Here is a 20,550-nt window from a genome sequence, read left to right as displayed (position 1 = left end):
GATCACTGGGTTTTGAAACTATCTTGAGTAGTATTTCTTGTATAAGTGCATTTGTTACCTGATTTATTATTTGCTTTTAAAAGAAGAGTCGTCATTTCAAGACGTAAGAATTGTCATTTGAAAAAAGAATCGTTATAAAACACTTCTTACCTTGTTAACGATATACCAGCTTCGAAATTTAAATCTCAATGTGATAATTTGTAAAATGAACTGCTCGAACAATATGATAGCACTAACGTATGATGGTGCAGGGCTTGTACCAAGAACAAGAGGCTAAATCGGGACGACCAAAAAACGAGTTCTTTCTATATCTAGCAACCGTGTCACCATTTTTAACAATACATCTCTAAATAACTAAAACAAATTTTCACTTTAAACTCACCAGAATTACTTAATATCTTATGAAATACAGCAGATTTGAGCTCAGGAATTATATAATTTACCTGTTAAAAATTACCTAAACAAAATTACCTGTTTGAAAATATCGCCTCACAGAATGAGCTATTTTAAGCAGCTGTATACTTTCTAAACGGAAGTAGAGCAGGTCAAGAGCTCGAGATTGTTGTTGTTTACATCTATATTGGAAACACCATCCATACAGTCGAACCTCATAACTTAATTTGAAATATCTCTTTACATGGAAAACTTGTTTCATCCCGTGAATCAACAATCAATTATTGCATTTTACATGTTTAACAGGAAAATGTCAAGATGATTATCGCATAACATGAAAAGAGACTGGACACAAGATAAGAAGCTTGATGTGAATAAAGTGTCAATCATTTATTTTGAGCGATGTTATTTACATTTTCCGCCATTGTTAGAAGTTGCAAATGGGCAAATGAATGAAATAGTTGAAACAAAGTATTCAATTAAAATATCTAAATGAAGTATTTATTTTCATTTACAGAGTGTATCACTACTTGTGTGAAACTTGAAAAACATACAAAGACGTTTAAAAAAAAAAAGGCAGAGTCCGTTTAACGGAGAACTGACCGATTTCAAAATTTAAAATCTCGGAAGCAAAGGATGATGGACGAATGAAATAAACGGTGTTGCGAAAGCAGTAGAAACTCTATGCAGAAATATTGGGGTTTAATTTCAAAGTCTGCTGACAGATGGAGGTACAAGTCATCGATGACCAGAGCGATCAGTTCTTGCGTTAAAATGCGAAAGTAGTTAACCGTACAGGATTAAGTCGTGTATTGAATAATGTTAGTTTCTGAAATTGATAGATTATATCAATAAGGCCGTGGTGGCTCGGGGAATAGAGCGCTCGCCTCCCAATAAGGTGAACTGGTTTCGAATCCCAGCGAATTCCGCACCCGACTACAATGCTGATGAAAATTATCGTCAGTGGTTGACGGATCATGGGTTAGAGTCCCCTTGCCATCGGGTTAACCGTAGGTTGCTTCCATGGTTTTCCTCTCCATGTAATGCAAATGCCGGTTAGTTCCATCAAAAAGTCCTACACGAAGTCAGATTTCTCTTTATACTTGTTCCAGGAGTTCCTAGATTGGATTTAAAATAACAAGGCTACGGAGTTGGTGGCCGGAAGCACAAAATTGGGTCAGTTGTACGACCTTGGTTATAAAAAGTAATATCATTAATATCGCAGATTAGATTACAATTCTAAGCATTTGTATTATTTAAGAACTCTGTACAGCCTACAGTGCCATCCCTTGGCAACTTTTATAACTAATTTCAAAATTTCCGCTAAACATTTTCACAGTTTTCATAATAGACATAGCATTTGTTTAATTCCCCTATCATCCTTTGTTTCCGAGATTTTTAATTTTGAAACCAGTCAGTCCTTTGCTGAACACACTGTAGTTATTGTAGGGTCCAAAATTCCTGCGTAAATAGGAAAGGTCTCTGGCTATTAGGTTTTTTAAATTTATTAGCCGGTAAAATAGTCAGATTTATCCAGTCGGAACTTCATGAACGTTCTTGCACGATTTTTTCATCTCTGTTTCGCCTTGTCTAACATAGTAGGTAGCCGCATAGCAACGAGTCACGTAAAGGTTTCTTTACACTTGCAATTTTCACTTAGAATATTAATACCATAAATTCAAAGAAATGCTGCCAACGTGTGACAACAAGATGATGACTTCCTGTACCCGGACTAACTTATACATTTTATAGCTGTTACTCTAAAATATTACTGCATGCATAAAACTTAATGTTTTTTTTATTTTGTTCTGAACACACGAGTTTTACAGAAAGTTATATGGTAGTGTAAAATGTGCAGAAAATTTTAAATGATTTTTTTCTTTTGGTTAATGTAGCACACATCTTGCGTTTATTTTTACCTGCCATGTTTATCCAAATAGGAAAAATATTCATTTGAGCGAAATATTTTTATTGTAGTGAACTGAACGTAAAAACACTCTTCCCGCTAAAACACCGAAGTCAAGCAGCACTGGCTGTGGTCAGTGAGCGAGTGGGTGACCACCTTGATCTGCTTTTTTTTCGTGCAGATCGTCGGGATACTTGAGTAAGCCATCCCTACCACAATGGATCAAAATTGTGATGACAGGTCTTTGGATCATTCTCAGGGATATTTCCCAGACCGTCGCCATTAGCCCATTGTACAGCTCTAGGGCGACTTAAATAGAACTACTACAACTACCACTTGTGCCGGCCTAGCTGTTATATTTATCAGAATTCCTGACTACCAATGGTTACGAGTTCGAATTCCACTTAGCGCATGGATGTTTCTCACTGTGTTGTACTCTGTTGTATAATGTGTGAATGTAACTGACCCTATGAACAGTTATCTGTGGCAGTCAGTGTGGAGTGGGTAATGTTGCTTGCCTCCGTGACTCAGGTTCACAGGTGCCCACCGAGTAGCGTTAAATCACGTCGTAACTCCCAGCATCTTTCAGGGCAAATGAACAAAAATTCAGTGCATGCCGTTAAAAAAAACTGCTATTACTTGTATTTCTACCCCTTTTTTAAAATATCTTTACAATGCAAGGAAGTACTTGAAAATCGAAACAGCTAAGAATTTTAAATTTTTTTAGAAGTATGCACCCGCACTACAGGATAATATCCGTCAGATATTTCTGCTGTAATTTAGATTAAGGAAATCATAAGATAAAGAAATCTTATAACGGAAAAATACTTAAATTAAATCATAAGTGAGAGTTTTTATTTCGAATCTGCTGTAAAACTTGCTTTGAAAAGTTGAGCGTGTAAAGCTAAGCATAGATGGCGCTAGGAGTTAAAATTCGTGGCAAGACATCCGGGTTACTACTTCCGATTAATTGTTACGCCTAAACTTGAAAAAGGGTGCCATCAAATATAATTATACTTTTAGTATTTACAATATAACGCGTTCTTTCAATCTGAATTTCTGTGAAACAAACAACATAAGAATTTGGAAGACTCCGAAAGCATGTCCTGCAAGATGCAATCCAAAAATTAACTAACGATGATATTTTTCACAAATATAGCCAAATAAGAGGTAACACTCAAATGATAAACCTTACACTTTATTTATGTTGTGATATTAATTTTCTTCAAGTGGTTTTAAGGCCTGTTTAGACGATCCAATTTCTTGGACAGAGATTGATTGATATTGATGGAAACTTCTTTTGCTTTGATCGTGTAAACAATCATCCAAGTACTTGGTCCAACTTCTTGGACGATAGTAGAGCATGTTCTACTTTCCATCTAAGTTTTTTCTCCCTTAACCAATCAGCGTCTTAGGTTTTGTGGCGTTAACAAGCAGGCAGCAAATTATGTCATTTTGTTGTCTGTTTTCATATATTTTAGTCCAAACAAATTGATCTGTTGCGGTTTATTTGTGTTATTATTTTATTTGAATTTATTTAGTAATTTTAAACTTATGTAAATATTATTTTATAATGTTGAATATGAACAATGCGCATGCGCAAGTTTTTCTTTCNGTCTTCATTTTCTTTATTCCTTCACAGATCGCAGTAGAATGTTAAAATGTTATCTTCATTTTTTTTATTCCTTCACAGATCGCAGTAGGAGTTCTCAGCAATCTAATGATATTTCCTCCAACATTCCTAATGATATTCTTTTTCCGGAAATCTAGACCCAAGAATTTGCGACCATCTCGAATAGAAGAGGCAGTAAAACAGCAAAGTAGGCGAAATTTAAATGTAAAATGTTCCATCTCCAATTTTTGTTAGTTTTGAAATGTTTTTTATTTTGAAAATGTGTAGAGAATAGCAAAATAACTTATGCACAATGTGCGAAATAAAAAGGCGAACACGCTGAATAACTTCTTATCTAACGATCGGATTTTCACGTAGTTAGACTCAATCTTAATGGTTAAAAGAGCCTCCACTTAAATATACAAATGAGCACAGATGATATTTTAAGTTACGAATTCAGACACAAAAGCGTACTTTTAATAAATATAATTTTTTTTTGGCGGATTTGGATTCCTGATCCTCAAAATATGGGTGGTAGCCGTGACCTGAAAAATATGACTCCCTTAGGTTAGGGGAGCGATTGAATAAGTTTCGATCTATTAATAATAATATGACGTTTTGCTTAGCTCACCATAAATCGAGAACTTTTTAAACAAATAGAAATCGTTTACTCAAATCGTTTATTTATATTTTGCTATTTTTTTATTATTTTATTTAATAATAGTCAAACAAAACATGAATGGTAAGGAATACAAACTTTTATACCATTTTAAAGTATGTAATTTTAAACGACAAAATTTAAAAAAAAACTCGAACAAAACCAGCAGAATATTTTCAGGTTACGAAATTTTAAAATGCCACATATTTAAAAAATTTGATTTCTCAAAAACTATTCGACTGATTTTGTTGAAATGTTGCATTTTGCCACTTAAAGTTACATTCTATAAAATGATGTAACAATTTGTAGAGTTACATTCAATAAAATGATGTAACAATTTATAAAGTTACATTCTATAAAATTATGCAACAGCATTCAAACATTTTTCAACTATTATTATTTAAAATAATATATTAGTAAAAATTATTTTTTTTACAAGGAATTACTATGTTTGTATGAACAAATTTTATAATTGTGTGCAAAAAGCTTTGTATGTGGTTAAAATTTTCTCGAGGTATGGCGAAATACGAAAAATTAAATCACTAGTTTCAGCTGCTTTCCTTTCCAAATTAGAGGAACCAAATTTTCTAGATAGCGGCTATCTTCCCCTACATCCCTACACGCATTTTAAGGAATAAAAGTTCAATTTCAACGGAAAGTTTATTCGGAAAAATTACGTTTTTGTTTCTAATTACTTAAAAAAAAACTATCGTCTGCGCTGGCTAGTTACGACATTTAAGGTAAGGTAAGGTATAAGATTGATTCCTAGTATGTGAAAAGCTATCATTAGATCAAAAGTTATTCAGGGTAGGGTTTTTTTTTCCATTATAATTTTTATTATTTATGTGCATGCACAATATTCAAAACATTTGGAATTCTGAAAAAAATCTGATATAAATGAGACTTTAAATAATGCCCGAGGTTATTATTTAACCCATCAAAGAGTTATTTGTAGGTTTAAACCAGCGGTTGCCAAATGGTGGCACGCGGACCACTGGTGGTTCTTGGAAGAATTATAAACCAACAAGGATCTTCGCTTTGATAATATCAGTCAAATTTCCACATTCCCCACACACGTAAAGTTGTGGATTCAAACTGATTGAAAATTAACGTTTTAATTGCTAACTTACTACATTTGTCGATCAGCTTTCTCACTTTTCAAAAATGTGCAACATATGAACTTGTCAATATGAACGAACCACTCAAACCACCATAAGTACGAAATTGGAACATTACAGCCTAGTAGGCAATATAGTATTAAAATCATTTCAATCATTTCCACCTCTGCTCGAAAAAGGCAAGCTCCATCATCTATAATTGTTATGGCAGTTTTTCATTCAAAATTTTGGAGAAGGATCAAACATGAATCTAAATAATTACTCTGTAACTAAGTTTTTATTTCTATAAAAAATACATAATTATTATATATAAATACTCAACGTATAACTAACTATTCAGAACTACTTATATTATTTCTTAAGATAGCCTAGCAAATTGAATAGTAAATAAATTGATGCCTGATGATGATATATGGTGGTCCTAAAATATATGTCAAAAATGTAAAGGTATGTAGAGGGGACCTAAATAAGCATGTTTCGTATAGGATTGTGTGTGAGGTAATGCCGCCTTGAGCCGGTAGGGAATCGAATTTTCTTTTGTCTTTACTTGTCTTTTCAGTTTCCTTTGATTCATACTGCTTTACAAGCTAGTGCTTTAATGTGCCATTACCGCACACACATTCCTATCCGAAATATGCTTATTTATGTCCCCTCTACCTACCTTTACATTTTTGACATATATTTTAGGACCACCCTGTATAAACAAAAAGTTTGATGATTGAAGAATTTATNTATATATATTTATTAGTAGTAGTATTTGAGTTTTCTTTTCATTTGAAAATTTCATCTTTTCATTTGCGTCACGTCATTTGAAAATATACAGCACTTTCATTAGAAACTTAATGGGATACCTGCAAGTGACGTAGTGTGGGTATCTCGATCGTGATTGGTTGTTGAAATATGATATTTGTTTATGTTAGCAGCTGTTCATATTCTATTTCGAGTTAGTCAAGCAGCAATCCTCTTAAGTGGCACATTCCAAATTGCTTCACAAAGAATCTTTCACAAGGATTTAAATTCTTCCACTATAAATTTACACCGAGCATAAAGACAGGCACGAGGCCATGTGGAAAATGAACAAACTAATTATGCATCGAAGTTGCCAGGTATGCAAAACAAAAATATATCACGGTTACTATAAAATACATAAACAAATAATAAATCTAAGTTAAGTAAAATAATTGTATTTCAACTAATTCGATGTGCTCTGTATTTAATTCACTTATAGTTAATTAACATTCTAACTCATGTAGGGAAACTTAGCTGAACTTTAATACGCCATTTTGCTGATAAAGATTAGCTGGCTCTGACTTAATGAGTCACATGGGTGGGTATCGGTTGTCTTCTTACCAGAGTACCCAACTAGTACAAATTTTAAAAATTGCTGAAACACATAATTTTTGATTTGGAGTAGAGATTTTAAAAGCACTCTATTCAGTTAAAGAACGTTTCTTAGGCTTAAGAATATTTTCATTTTTTCGATGGTCCGTGAGAATCGAAAGACAGCTTCTTTAAACGATTGTTAAATGACCAATTCATAATTCTGAATCGAGTAAACTTATTTTTAAAATTCCTTCAGGGAGTGAGTGGAAAAAGAAGCCATCAGCGAATAAAGAAAGGAAGAACAAGAAAAGCGATGCTGAAGCCCAAACATGCCATCGTAAGAAAAGATTCTCCTTGCCTTGGTGGTGCGTGTATTTTGGTTGGTTCATGGTGGCGATATCCATTGGTGCCTCACTTTTCTTCATGTGGGCGTATGGAATTGAATTTGGTGATGAGAAGACATCTAAATGGCTGACATCTTTGGTTGTTTCTTTTTTCTCTTCGCTTCTTGTCACACAACCCATTAAGGTAATTTTAAAACCGGAGTTCTTATGGTCCTTGGATAAAACTTAAGAAATGATGACTTTACTGCACTACTTTTTTTGTGTGGGACTACTTCATTAATATTAATTTAACTCTTTCATAGCGTAGGACGAGATAACTCGTCTTTTTGAAATATTCAATGTGTGCTAGAGACGACTTAACTCGTCCTTTACATAAAGTTTTTCAATATAGCAGCGTTTCCGGCGACATAGTTGCAAACATTAAGTATAGATTGTAATTTTTATTTTATTATCTTTATGCCGGTAAACACAAAGTGAGAATTCTTATTGATTGCAATTGGCTATGTTATTACTTTTTAAAGAGAAATAAGCAAGTTTTGAAGAAATTCCGTTTCAATTTTAGCCCGGAAGGTTAGACAAAGGCTCGGTAAAAGTGTGAAAGTAACTCTAGTTACTCAGCAGTAGCCTTGGTGGGCTTTCACTGATTCATCAGAATTGGCAAGATTCTTAGAGATAAGATAATAACATGTCTAGGCATATAGTCTAATATATTGACGGCACAAATATTAATGTAGAGCCGTGGTGGCTCAGGGGATAGAGCGTTCGCCTTTCAATGAGGTGAACCAGCTTCGAATCACAACGATGGCTGGTCAATGCAAATTCCGCACTCGGCTCTCACCGATCACATAAAATATTCTCATTAGTAGACGGATTATGGGTTAGAGTTCTCTTGCCGCCAGGCTAACCTTGGGAGGTTTTCGTGGTTTTCCTCTCCGTGTAACGCAAATACGAGTTAGTTCCATCAAGAAGTCCTCCACGAAGGCAAGTTTCTTCTAATACTTGATCCAAGAGTTTCCTTGTCTTCTGAATTGGGTTCAAAATTACAAGGCTACACAGTTGAACATTAGTAGTCGCAAACCCAAAATTGGATCGGCTGTCCAACGACAGTTATGAAATAAAATATTAATATAGAAAAAATAATGGTAATATAGATGCATGACAGGTGGTTCCTCCTCTCGTATCATCTTGTTTGTTGCTTCCCTGTAGCAGAAGTCTGATATAGGTACATATGAATGGTTGTAAAATAACTTAAAGTTATTATCAGTAATAATTTTAATTTTTGAAACATTTTTAAATTAAAATGGCAGTTAAAAAATAGACTTTTAAAAATAAACGGAAGGAATATAAATTGAAAAGGCGGGACATTATACTAGCGTGTAGGGCTAGAATAAAACAATTAAAGTCCCGCAGTGGACTGATCGTTAAGACACGATTCCCAGTAGAGCACCGAAGTCAAGCATCACTGGCTGTGGTCAGTGTGCTGCTGGGTGACCACTTGGATCAACCTACGATGGACCCGAGGGTGCGCGGTGTCGGTCCTCGTTAAATCGTTCTACCGTGAAGAGCTTGACTTCGCTCTCAGTACGTTGGGCTACCAAAGCGGAGGAAACATCCCCTCTGCAGAGGATTAAAATTGGAATTCCCAGACAGTCGCCGATAGCCCATTGTGCAGATCTAGTGCGACGTAAACAAACAACAATTAAAGTTGCCTCCAAACTTAAAAACAGTTTAAGGATGCTGATTCTCTAATGGGAGCAATTAGTACGATACCAACATGGATTCGCAGATATACCATTGGTAATAGTTTTAGTACTTCCTGCATAAAAATAATTTTTATAAAACTCAGATTTTTAAGCTACGCAAAAATGTCCATTTTAGTTTTTTATTTACAAAAAAAGGGGGAAAATAGTCTAAATATGGAAAATCGTTAAGTGTACCAAAGTACAAGGATTCTTTTGTGAAAAACAGTAAAGTATAATGTAGTGATGAGGGGTAGTAAAGAGATGAGAGCACTTATATAGTTCTCCTACATCAAATGCTTTTATGCCATCAAATCAGGGGTCTATAACACTGAAAGTAGATAAATATCGTACTTGACGCGCTATGAAGACTTTGTCGATCATTTTGTTCTTTACTATGTTTCATAGCATATAACATAACTAGTGGGCTGCGTCCCCTGCTTGCTAACGCTCGCCAACTCCCGAAAATTGCTAAGCAATCTTATATGGTTTGCTTCGCAAACTAAGCTCGCTTCGCTCGCTACTAACTTAGGTGCATTGCAAATGCACAAAATTCTAAGAATTCAAAACAATCATTCAAACCTATATAACAACTTCTTTTCTTTTTAAATTACACCTTTTTAGTAAATACTAAGTCATTAAAATAAATTTGATTTCAAATAAATGACAGGTAATTTGTTAAACCTATTAGAAATGTGCTATAGTATAACTTCTTAAAGCGTAACAGCACGACTGAAACTGATTTTTCAATGAATAACTTATAACAATAATAAAACAAATAAATTCGTGATATAAATCAAAAATCGTCGTTTTTTATTTCCCTTAGCTGAGAACTCAAAAAATATATAAATTTGCGAAAAAAAGCGCTTTCGACAAAATACTAAAANTATGCGATCAAATCAAGGGTCTTTAACACTGAAAGTAGATAAAAATCGTACTTGACGCGCTATGTCGATCATTTTGTTCTTTACTATGTTTCATAGCATATAACATAATTTTTAAATTTGAAATTTTTATTCAATTCATTTTTAGATAAATAATATTTATTCTATATGTTAACTTATACAAAAATTTGGAAAATTCACAAAAATTTTAGGAAATTTATTTAAATGTTTAATAATTAAGAGCATAAAGGACACCTTTCTTTTGTAAGGAAATTAAGGACAACTCTGAGACCTGATGGTGACAATGAGACAAAGAAACGTGACATCTGGTCACGTTAGTTATTATTCTTTTCAATGTCACAATGAATTTTAATTGAAACGCGCAATTTTTGAAAATACTTTAAGAGTGTCTGTGCATTTTCTATGAACAAAAAAGTCATTTTTTGTTGAATGACATTTTTTATAAATATCTCATTGAATCCTAAACTATTCTTTGTCTAAAACCTACCTTAGATAATTCTGATGACAATAGTGATGTCTTGTATATGTCGCTCTGCTAATTACGAAGATGATGATGCTGATGATGATGAGGAAGACCCGTATCTAAAAAGCGATGAAGAATACTTGCACGAAGGTATATTGCTTGTTATTTAACGATGAACTTGCCCTTAGCGCATATTATAAATTCCCCCCAGAACGAGATATCTCATCTTCAGAGAGAAATTAAATATTCCGTAATGTCCGCAATCAATAGTGATGTCTTGATGCCTATTGAAATGTTGATGCCTATTTTAAAAATCCTTGCACAAAATGAAGACGTAAAAATGACAAGTATTTATGTTGTAAAATGTAAAAGTACACAGATTAGGAATAACAAATTAATACTTCAGCGAGAACAAAAACGTAATTGAAATCTAATGAATTACTAGAGAAATCAGTATCAATTTAACTGCCAGTTAAAACTTGCAGGATCCATTTCTTGCTTCAATCAGAGTTCCTCATTAACAATTCGGTAAATTTCAGTAGGGTTTTTTTTTCCTTGATTAACTATTATATTGCTAATACGCGTATTTTCTACTTCCCTTTAGGTGAGAACTCAAAAAATATATGTAAAAGGTGCTCATTGCGGCACACTCTACACATAAACACTTGTTACATAAATACAATAACACTATTAAATGAACCCCTTTAGGACCGTTATAATATATACGTGTTCATGTTTTTCTCTCTTTACCGTCTACGGTATGAAATGTATGAAGTATATATGAAAAGATCCAACAATCCAAGATCTTACAGTTTGGTACTCTCTCGCATTACAAGTCTTATTAGTATTTATACTTTCGAAGCATGTGGGTCCGCTTCTTTTTCCTTTCGTTCTGAAAGGGTTAAAAACGTTATATGCAGTGTCTCTTAAATATGCAGTTTGTTCTGTCGCAAATTTTCTCATTTCAGATGAATCGATTAATCACTTAATGATGTTAAACACACCGAGCAACGGCACCATGACTTTTATTAAACCTTTCAGGACCATGATCACGTATTTGTTACCATAAAATTCTCCCTCCGTGGTCCGTCCCGCAGTGGACTGCTCGTTAAGACACGGTTCCCAGCAGATCACCGAAGTCAAGCATCACTGGCTACGGTCAGTGTGCGGGTGGGTGACCACTTGGATCAGCCTGCGTAGGGACCGAGGGTGTGCGGTATGGGTCCTCGTTAAACTGTTCTATCGTAAAGTGCTCGACTTCGCGTGCAGGTCGTCGGGCTACCGAAGCGGGATTGCCATCCCCTCTGCAGAGGATCAAAATTGTGATGGCATGTCTTCGGATCATCCTCAGGGATGTTTCCCAGACCGACGCCAATAGCCCATTGTACAGCTCTAGTGTGACGTAAATGAACAACAACAACAACAACCCTTCGTGGTCCACGACGGTATCATATACGAGACGAGCCTCTCAGACTGCAGTGGCCAATGATCACACGAACACGTGATCTTATTACGTGTGATCGCGTGAACTCTTTACAACACCAAAACTTCCATTAACTCCTTCTGATCCAAGATAGATAACATATTCGTGATCGAACAATTCTCCCTCTGTAATACATGGTATCATGGAGCAGACAAACCTTTCAAACTCCAGCGGCCCATGATCACACGGACGTGATCTTAATTTGTAGCCGAGCATGCACTTCTTTCTCCTTTTCCCGAACAGGTTGAAATACTTTATAAAATGTATCATAAATTTAAGAAGATTAACGAAATGTTGTTTTCAAAATTTAACGAGGAATATGAATTACGTAATTTATTTATTTTTGAATAATCAAATGATAAGGTTTTCTTCGGTCTGCATCTATAATTGCAGGTCAAAAAAAGAAGCGACTGACCTACCAACCCATGGATACTACTGCTCTAGAGGAAGCTAGGAAGGAACGAGAAAAAGAAGTTAAAATGCATAGTATGATACGGGAGATTTTAACTTACTTTTTCTTCCTGTGGGTCATCACTATTCTCAGCTATGGAAATAGAGATCCCAGTAATTTCTATCTCAGAGAGGCTTTAATTAATGGATTCATCAAGCCTGGTGATATTTATACAGATTTCAACTTTGTAAGTGAGAGAAAGTTATTGTTTATAGTTACCTGTTTGTTTTAATTTGACTATAATTTGCCCCGCTCTGAAAAGAAATTTTTTATCTCTTGGTAGCAAAAATTTTTATTTTAAGATTGTTTTTCGAAAACTCTGTCGTCGTATGAAATGATGCTTTTTTGCGAATAATATGCTGTTTTTATAACTGCTGTGTTTTATACAGTTACTCATGACTATTAGATCTGATTTATAGCCGATCTATAAGTTCACGCTCTCTATACTTATTCTGAAAATGGTGCAAAACGTCAGTATGATGAAAAGCCACAGTTTTGTGAAAATTAAAAACGCTTGTTCTAATTTTTATATTTAAAAACTTACTCCAATGCTGAATTACCTAGCCTCATAAAAATTTGCAAAATATGAGAATAAGGCAGTGACTTTAATACTTTTAATCTAGGTTTTAAAAAAAAAATCCCAAAATGGCGATTTTTAAAATTTTTTTAAATATTTAAGTCATTTGTCCGTTTTAAAGCCCAAATAATTCTTTACAGCAAAATGATACATATAATTTAAAATAGTTTTACTAGTTTAAATTATATAGTTTTTGCTTCGAGTGTAAGGCCTTCAAAACTGAACCTTTTTTTTTCCTTGGCGTCAGATCTTCGAAAAACCAGGTTAATATTTTGATTCATCAATTCATTTTGAGGTTACAACGCCTCATCTCATTTAAGGTTGTTCTAAGCACTTTCATCAAAGAACATTTTAAAAACGGTACACTTTGATAGTTTTCGGAGCAACGCTTTAATTAATGTCTACTATATTGAGAAAAAGAATTGCTTGAACTTCAAAACAAGAACCTATTTGCTTAAAAAAATTCCACTTCGGAGAAATTTTTTTCGCTTAGATAAAAAATATTAAAATCAATGAATAACTCTGAGGAACAAATTTTCTGTTGCATTTATACAAATACTTGATTTTGCCCAATCCGGATGTGAGGATTACAAATCTGAAATTAGTTTTACTCCTTACTTTTTTAAACGACATTTTTAGCCTGTACAAGTTTAAAAACGTTATAACAAGGGATCGCATAAATATTGCTACAAGCGTCATGGGGAGTTAGGTCTTATTATCAGGATTAAAATTGCATAGGGAATCCATGCTCGGAAATGTTGGTATGCGGAATTTTCAGCGGAAGTGACAAAAACCTTTTGTATGAGTCCTTGTGGTTTATAAGTTGATTAATGTTTTTTGTTCCAAAATTTTTCTCTTTTCGCTGTATCTTAAAGTATATATTAAACAATAGCATTCTGCTATAGGACATTCTTTTTTAATATACTGCATTAACAATCTATAAAACTATGAAATTATTATTTTTACTATATATTACAAATATTAAATTTAAAATTGATTTTTAATAGAATATTGCAACATTTTTTTAATGAAGTGCTTAGGGAAAAAAACACATTAAAAACCATTGCAATTAAGCTGTTCCAGTGCAAATGCTACTTTTTTTTCATACTGCAGTTGTAAATTGCTCAGGGTTTTATTATTTTTTAATTAAAAGGCGCAGCTGTACATTTCCAAGGCTGATCTGATAAATCCTAAACAGATTGTGTGAATTACATACCTATTTAATATTTTTCGAGAGTAACCTCCACCTGATGTAACGCACTATAAAAAATTTCTAAATTCTTGATTCTGAACAACTTACTCCGTATAAAATTTTCTTCAATCCATAAAACTTATTAAGCCCTCATTAAATCTGACATTGAGGATTTTTTTCCTTTCTTCCTTCGCTAAACCTTGAACCTTAAATAAAATTTTATTTTTTGGAATGGAAAAACCGACTGCAAAAGATTCATTTCAACAACCTCCGAAAGACAAAAATTTAATCCAGGAAAAAGGTTTAAGAATATTGAACACATTAAATTATTAAAAAAATGATCAAAAATGTGTGGACCTTTTTTGCCCTATTAAATTATCTATTTTACACTCTGACGACATTTTTTTTAATATTCAATATTATTTTTTATTAAATTGTAGAATTTGACATCACAAAATTTCATTTGAAGTTAAACTTTTAATATTTTCTTTTATAACTAATCGAAAATATTAATGCATCGATGAAAAAATGTGAAAGACTTCTTTACAAAGTGGATAGAGATAGAAAGCTGAGAATTGATTTATCATAAAATGGCGTCCTGGAAAGAAATATCAACAACTAAATAGTTCCATGGGTTATGTTCAACTTCAAATAAACGTGTGTTGTCAACTAGCAATGATAAACGTGAAGTGATAATACCAGGGCCAACGCGATATTTTTGTTCCGTTTCATTGTTATATGGAAATAATATTCGTGGTACTTAAAAAGTCCCGTCGAAACACAAAGGTTTAAGAAAATTTCAGTGTTAGAATTAAACGTTCCACAATAGGATGTTAAAAGCTGTTTCTAAAATTTTATAATTTATTTTATAAGTACAGAAGTATTGTCACAATTAGACCTCACTGCTGAAGGCAACTTTTCAGAAAGAGAGTTATTTTTCGATGATGAAGATATAAAACATGGATTGTGGAACAAAATTTAAAATTTTATTAACATAAAACAGAATTTAGCAGTTGAGAAAACCTTTAAATAACATTTGATATACCATAAAAACTAATCACTTGCTATATCCTCCATTCACAACAAGAACCAAAATACTATAAAGATGCCCCATCTGGCTGTTTTAAAATTTTTACATACCGGTCAGCTTCCTCAACTTGCTAGCCTTCCTTTTCTGCTGTCACTGACTGATAGTATTGTCCATGCTTTACTTTTATTAGTAATCAACAATGAAACCTTCAAATTCCTTAAAAGTGTATTATAGAAAATGAAAGGTAACTTCGAAACATTTTAAATTTGAATGTAATTCATATAATGTTTTTAGATCAGACCTAGAAAATTAATAGCCGCACTTTATATTTTGCAAACTGTGCGAAGATGTTATAAAATGCTTAGTATAAAAACTTAAATGACGGACAGTTTATTTCTACAAAACGCATATGTCATAGGTCAACACAGAAAGACGTTTTTGGAACTGGACATATAATGCACTTCTTCCAGAACTGTTTGCCGCCAACTGGTACAATGGTAGAAGTCCTCTTGGGTTACGTCTGTTTTTAGATGATCGTAACAATTTGAAAATAGGATATGCTGTTCTTAGACAAGTCAGAATTCATCCAAGTAAGTCATTCATTTCGCTTTAAATGCATGCACAAAGGAATTTGAAAAAGGCAGGACGTTCGGTGCCCTGTTTTTAGAAAACTGCAGGTTTTAATTTTACTAAATATTTCAGGCAAATCCTACATTTTTACATTAAATTTTATTGGAAACTTTGCATTTCAGATAAGAAATTATTTATCTTACCACAAACAGAGCCCTCCATAGGTACTTTATTTACGTCGATCTAGAGATGCGCAATGGGCTATTGGCAATGGTCTGGGAAACAGGGATCCGAAGACATGCCATCACAATCATAGGGCATGACTCCCCTGCTCCGGTAGATCGACAACCTGTGAGCGAATTAGAGCACTTTATGGTAGAACAGTTTAACGGGGTGTCCAAGCGGTGGTGATATTTGAAAAAAATTTTTAAGTTATTAAGAAAATTCTTCTTTTTATAAATAATTTAGAATCAAAATTATGGAATTAAAAAATAAGATTTATTTAAATACTGTAAAATGATAATTTAAGTAAAGCACTTGAAAGCACAATTCCTCACTTCTACGTTCCGCTGATATTGTGCTTATAAAATGTTGACGATGACACAAAATTTGAAGATAAAAAAATAGAAAAAATTATGTTTTATTTTCAATAAAATATTACGCTAAAAAATTTTTTTTTCGTTTTCTGGAAAGTAGTTTGAAAAAGTTTTTTCAATAATATAAGCGGAAATTCAGGAATATGTGTAATTCATTTTTTAAATCCCACAGCAGAAAAATATTTAAAAAGCTTCGCAAAGTCCATAGCGATGATTTTGCCAACAAGAAATAGTAAAACTTTCTCAGTATTAAAACAACCAAACATTTACTGCCCATTAACACTAACGTAATGAAACAGTCGGTTAGAAACTCGAATTAAACCCAATTGCAAACATAAACTTATAGATTAAATTGACATTAAGTTCACTAAAACGTTGCACTTATCAGTTCGTTGAATAAAAAATGTCAGAGATTTGTTTATGTTATGTTTTAAAATTAAATCTCTTTTTTAATAACCTTCTAGGAAGTTGCAATGTACACTGGCTGATGCAAAGCATAACACCCGAGTGTGCGGGATATGGTGGAATGGTGCATGAAGATGGTACACTATATACTAAAGGCTGGATCGAGGTGAATTCCACAGAAACACTTGTACCACCGGAATACAAATATTTGACAGCATCACAACTGAAGGGCTATCCGTTTTGGGGACAGATTGACTGGTACGGCGGAGGTGGGTATGTTGTACCATTAATAGCCAAGCGTGACAGTGACATTGATTCACTTAGACAACGATTGTACAAAATAGAAAGAGATGGATGGATTGACAAATATACTCGAGCCATTTTCGTAGAATTCGGAGTTTACAATGCACAAATAAATCTATTTTGTGCCGTTACAATCTTGGCAGAATTCCTGCCTGGTGGAGGAGTAGTTCCGTATTATCACATCGACCCCCTTCGCCTCCTGAATTACCATACAGGGTTCGGGTTGATCCAGTTGGCCGTAGAAATTCTCTTTGTAATTTTTACAGTTTTTTTCACTTATAAAGAAGTGAGCAGTATGATTCAACAAGGTCTGGCTTACTTCAAACAGTACTGGAACAATGCTGAGGTAGTAAGCATTGTAGTGTCCTACACTGGAATAGCCAATCACATTTACAAGTTGTTTGCAACAGCAGAAATTCTGCGGATCTTCACAGAGACCGATGGAACTGGATATATCAAACTGCAAGAAGCTGTACTTCTGAATGAGCTATTCTGCTACCAAATAGGCCTAGTGATGTCCATTTCAACTTTGAAATTCTTAAAGCTCTTGCGATTTAACAAGCGCATTGGAATACTAAGCAGTGCCCTTAGGATTTGCGGACAAGAATTGCAAAGCTATGCTGTCTGCCTGATGATCGTGTTTATGGCATTTGTGATCTTATTCTGGCTCCTTTTGGGAAGATTTGTCCGAGAGTTTTCGACCTTTGTTTACTCCTTTGAATCTTCAATTAGTATGATGTTGAAGAAATTCAACTACGAAGATATGTACGCCGCTCAACCGGTATTCACACCCATTGCCTTCTTCACCTTCTCCTTGGCAACATCATTGGTACTTATTAACATCTTACTGAGCATTATCATAAGGTCCTTCGAGGATGTGAAGCACGATGTCAATCTTCAGAGTGATGAATACGAAGTCCTGGATTTCTTCATCAATAGGATCAAGATGATGCTCGGAATAGGAACGGCGAAAGTTCGGCCTATGCCCAACTTGCATGGCGAGAAGATTAAACCATTAGACTCGATCTCTACTTTCCCTGCAAAAGTAGACAGGCTTGTGGACTTTATCAATGACTTTTATTTTGACAGTCAAATGGATTTCAACAGCAAGGAGTTTTTGAAAAAGATGAATGCAGATACTACGATGATCAACAAAGGTGGGAAAAGAAACGCCCGACCGGTATTGAAAAGTAAAATTCCAAAAAGTGTCTCCGAGCAGTTTGACGACTTTTAGCTCTTTAAACTTCTACTTATGCTAGAAGCACTTTTAGTGTTTAGAAAATGGCATTCATCTATGAGGGTTGTTTTTTAAATAAGAGCCGTTTGAAAATAAAAAGCAAACGAAAGAAAATATTTATGAAGCAAAGTTATTTTCAGACTCTACATACATTTCTCTTTTTTCAGTATAGTAGCCAAGTTTGTTTAAACACTTATCATACCTTACAACTATATTTAGAATACCCTCTTTGTATTAACTAGCTGCCTGTTCCATTAGTCAAGAGGTCAGGACCGTTCTCACGTCTTCGTCACCGTTGTACTAGTTGCCGCCACATTAATGTTTGAAACACAGGAAAAGATGAAAATCACTTAGCGCAAGGACTGGGTTGTATTGAGGGGTGGTCCAAAACTTCCCAGCCAAAAAGAGTCAAAAAAGCTCTGAGATGTGAGAGTCGCTGTCATAGAGTAGCAAAATTTCCAGTCAGAAACTTCACAAATCTGTCGGTGAATGTATGCAGCAGACATATTTTTTACCGACTAAAAACACATCACTGACCGTACCTCATACGCAGCGGGCGATTTGTTAAACTTGAACATTTTAAAGACACAGAACTGACCATGCAGGTTACCTACACAGCTGTTTCTAAGGAATGCCAGGACACGACGAAAGCACTCCTCACCTTTTAGTGTACACAGCAAAACGGCCCTTACTTAAAAAACAGTCCTTGTATATTTAATGATGATGATGTAAATGCTTCACTTCCATTGCTTTCTTCTCCACAGGTACTTAATATCCTCATTGTAAAATTGTTTGAGGGTGGACTTTTGTTGTCAATATGATAAAGACAACAGATGTAAGAAAGGTACAAAGTTAGTTCTATGCTTAACTTTTATTAAAATGTACTAGCTTTATCTCAATAATAAGATTTATAGACTTAATCACACCAGGCCAGATTTAAAGACTCATTTACCATCAGTGAATTCTACAATTTAATTATAAAAAATAAAAAATAGAATACTTTGTAATGAGTTCTTTAAAAATAGCATATTATTAGAAAAACAATGTCCTCGAAAGCGAACCCAATAGATCAATCATTCCTTTGACGCAAAATTTTTATTAAACATATTTTTCATACTTTTTTCAATTAATTTAGGTCAAAGTAAGTGAACAATACTATATTATTTAGCATTTTAATAATTTATGAGTATGAAATACAGCATGAAACACTCGTGTTTCGTTTTGTGTCAAAAGTAATTTCCAAACACTGCTCACTTCCAAACAATAACTTTTCAAATTTGCAATTATTCAGATCTCAGAATAACAATTGATCAATGAAATTTCTTCACTTTACACAATCAATTATTGATAAATTTTTGAATATGAAGGGGAAAAAAAAGATTTCTTTCATGCCACTTTTCTGGGATTATTTTAGTGCAAATATAGTTCCGATAATCTAACATATTTTTAATAACTATTAAGACTGTTCTTTATTATTAAAAATATACCAAAATATTTTTTTGCTTGTAACTAGAGTGGGCGAAAAAAATATATCAAATGGACACCGGTGTCCCATCTGCATCAAAGGGTTAACAAATTAACCATAATTATTATAATATACAGAAAATTAAATGTGTAGATCATTCTATATTATAAGTAATTCTGCATTTTTAGCATCTTAGCAATTTCGGTAGAGCTCTATTAATAGTGATTGTTTAATATATATTTAATCAATTTACAGTGTAACTAATATAATAAGCGAATTTGAATTGCTAATTTTATTTAAAATATGTTTCAATAGATCAATAAAGTAAATATGCAATCTGTATTCTTCCATTATTTAAGTAACCAGTTCATAGCTGCCAGCTTGTATGGTCGTTGGACGAAAATTTGAGTAGTGTGTAAAATATTATAAGCTTCAACATATTTGAAGCAAACCCTTCAAATCATTAGAATTGGTACCTGAAACATGGCAATCTGGTTATTAGAAGTAAAGTTATTCGGAGCAAATAATTTTTTTTAAAAATACGTTAGGTAACTGTACATCTTTTTCATTTCAGTTCATTTTTCTTCAGCATTTTGACTAGAACAAAACTATATTTAAATTCATAAAAAATAAGTTTCCAACAATATAATTTTTTGGAATGCAATCGATTTACTGCAACAGGATTTTAAACTCCCTACTTCTCTGGCAATAGGAGAAAAGCCCAACCATTATGCCACGAATCTACATACGTTGGAAAGTTCTGTTAACTTGCAAGTAAAT

The 20,550-nt window shown here is 33.6% G+C and overlaps 1 protein-coding gene across 1 annotated transcript in view; it reads left to right on the top strand.

The window, feature by feature from the left end:
• LOC107436988 (location of vulva defective 1-like) overlaps window positions 1–20,112 on the top strand; it is a 91,683-nt gene extending 71,571 nt beyond the window's left edge. Inside the window, exons 30-35 of the mRNA XM_071187150.1 lie at window positions 3,993–4,119; window positions 7,267–7,538; window positions 10,491–10,611; window positions 12,338–12,582; window positions 15,613–15,784; window positions 16,825–20,112. Of these exons, the coding sequence (XP_071043251.1) occupies window positions 3,993–4,119; window positions 7,267–7,538; window positions 10,491–10,611; window positions 12,338–12,582; window positions 15,613–15,784; window positions 16,825–18,302 (2,415 nt within the window). The 3' untranslated portion in view covers window positions 18,303–20,112. The remainder of the gene's footprint in view (window positions 1–3,992; window positions 4,120–7,266; window positions 7,539–10,490; window positions 10,612–12,337; window positions 12,583–15,612; window positions 15,785–16,824) is intronic.
• The last annotated feature ends 438 nt before the right edge of the window (window positions 20,113–20,550 follow it).

This window comes from Parasteatoda tepidariorum, chromosome 10 (genome assembly GCF_043381705.1).
Source record: "Parasteatoda tepidariorum isolate YZ-2023 chromosome 10, CAS_Ptep_4.0, whole genome shotgun sequence".
NCBI lineage: Eukaryota > Metazoa > Arthropoda > Arachnida > Araneae > Theridiidae > Parasteatoda > Parasteatoda tepidariorum.
The sequence above is the reverse complement of the archived record's forward strand: the minus strand, read 5'-3'. Positions and strand labels throughout refer to the sequence as shown.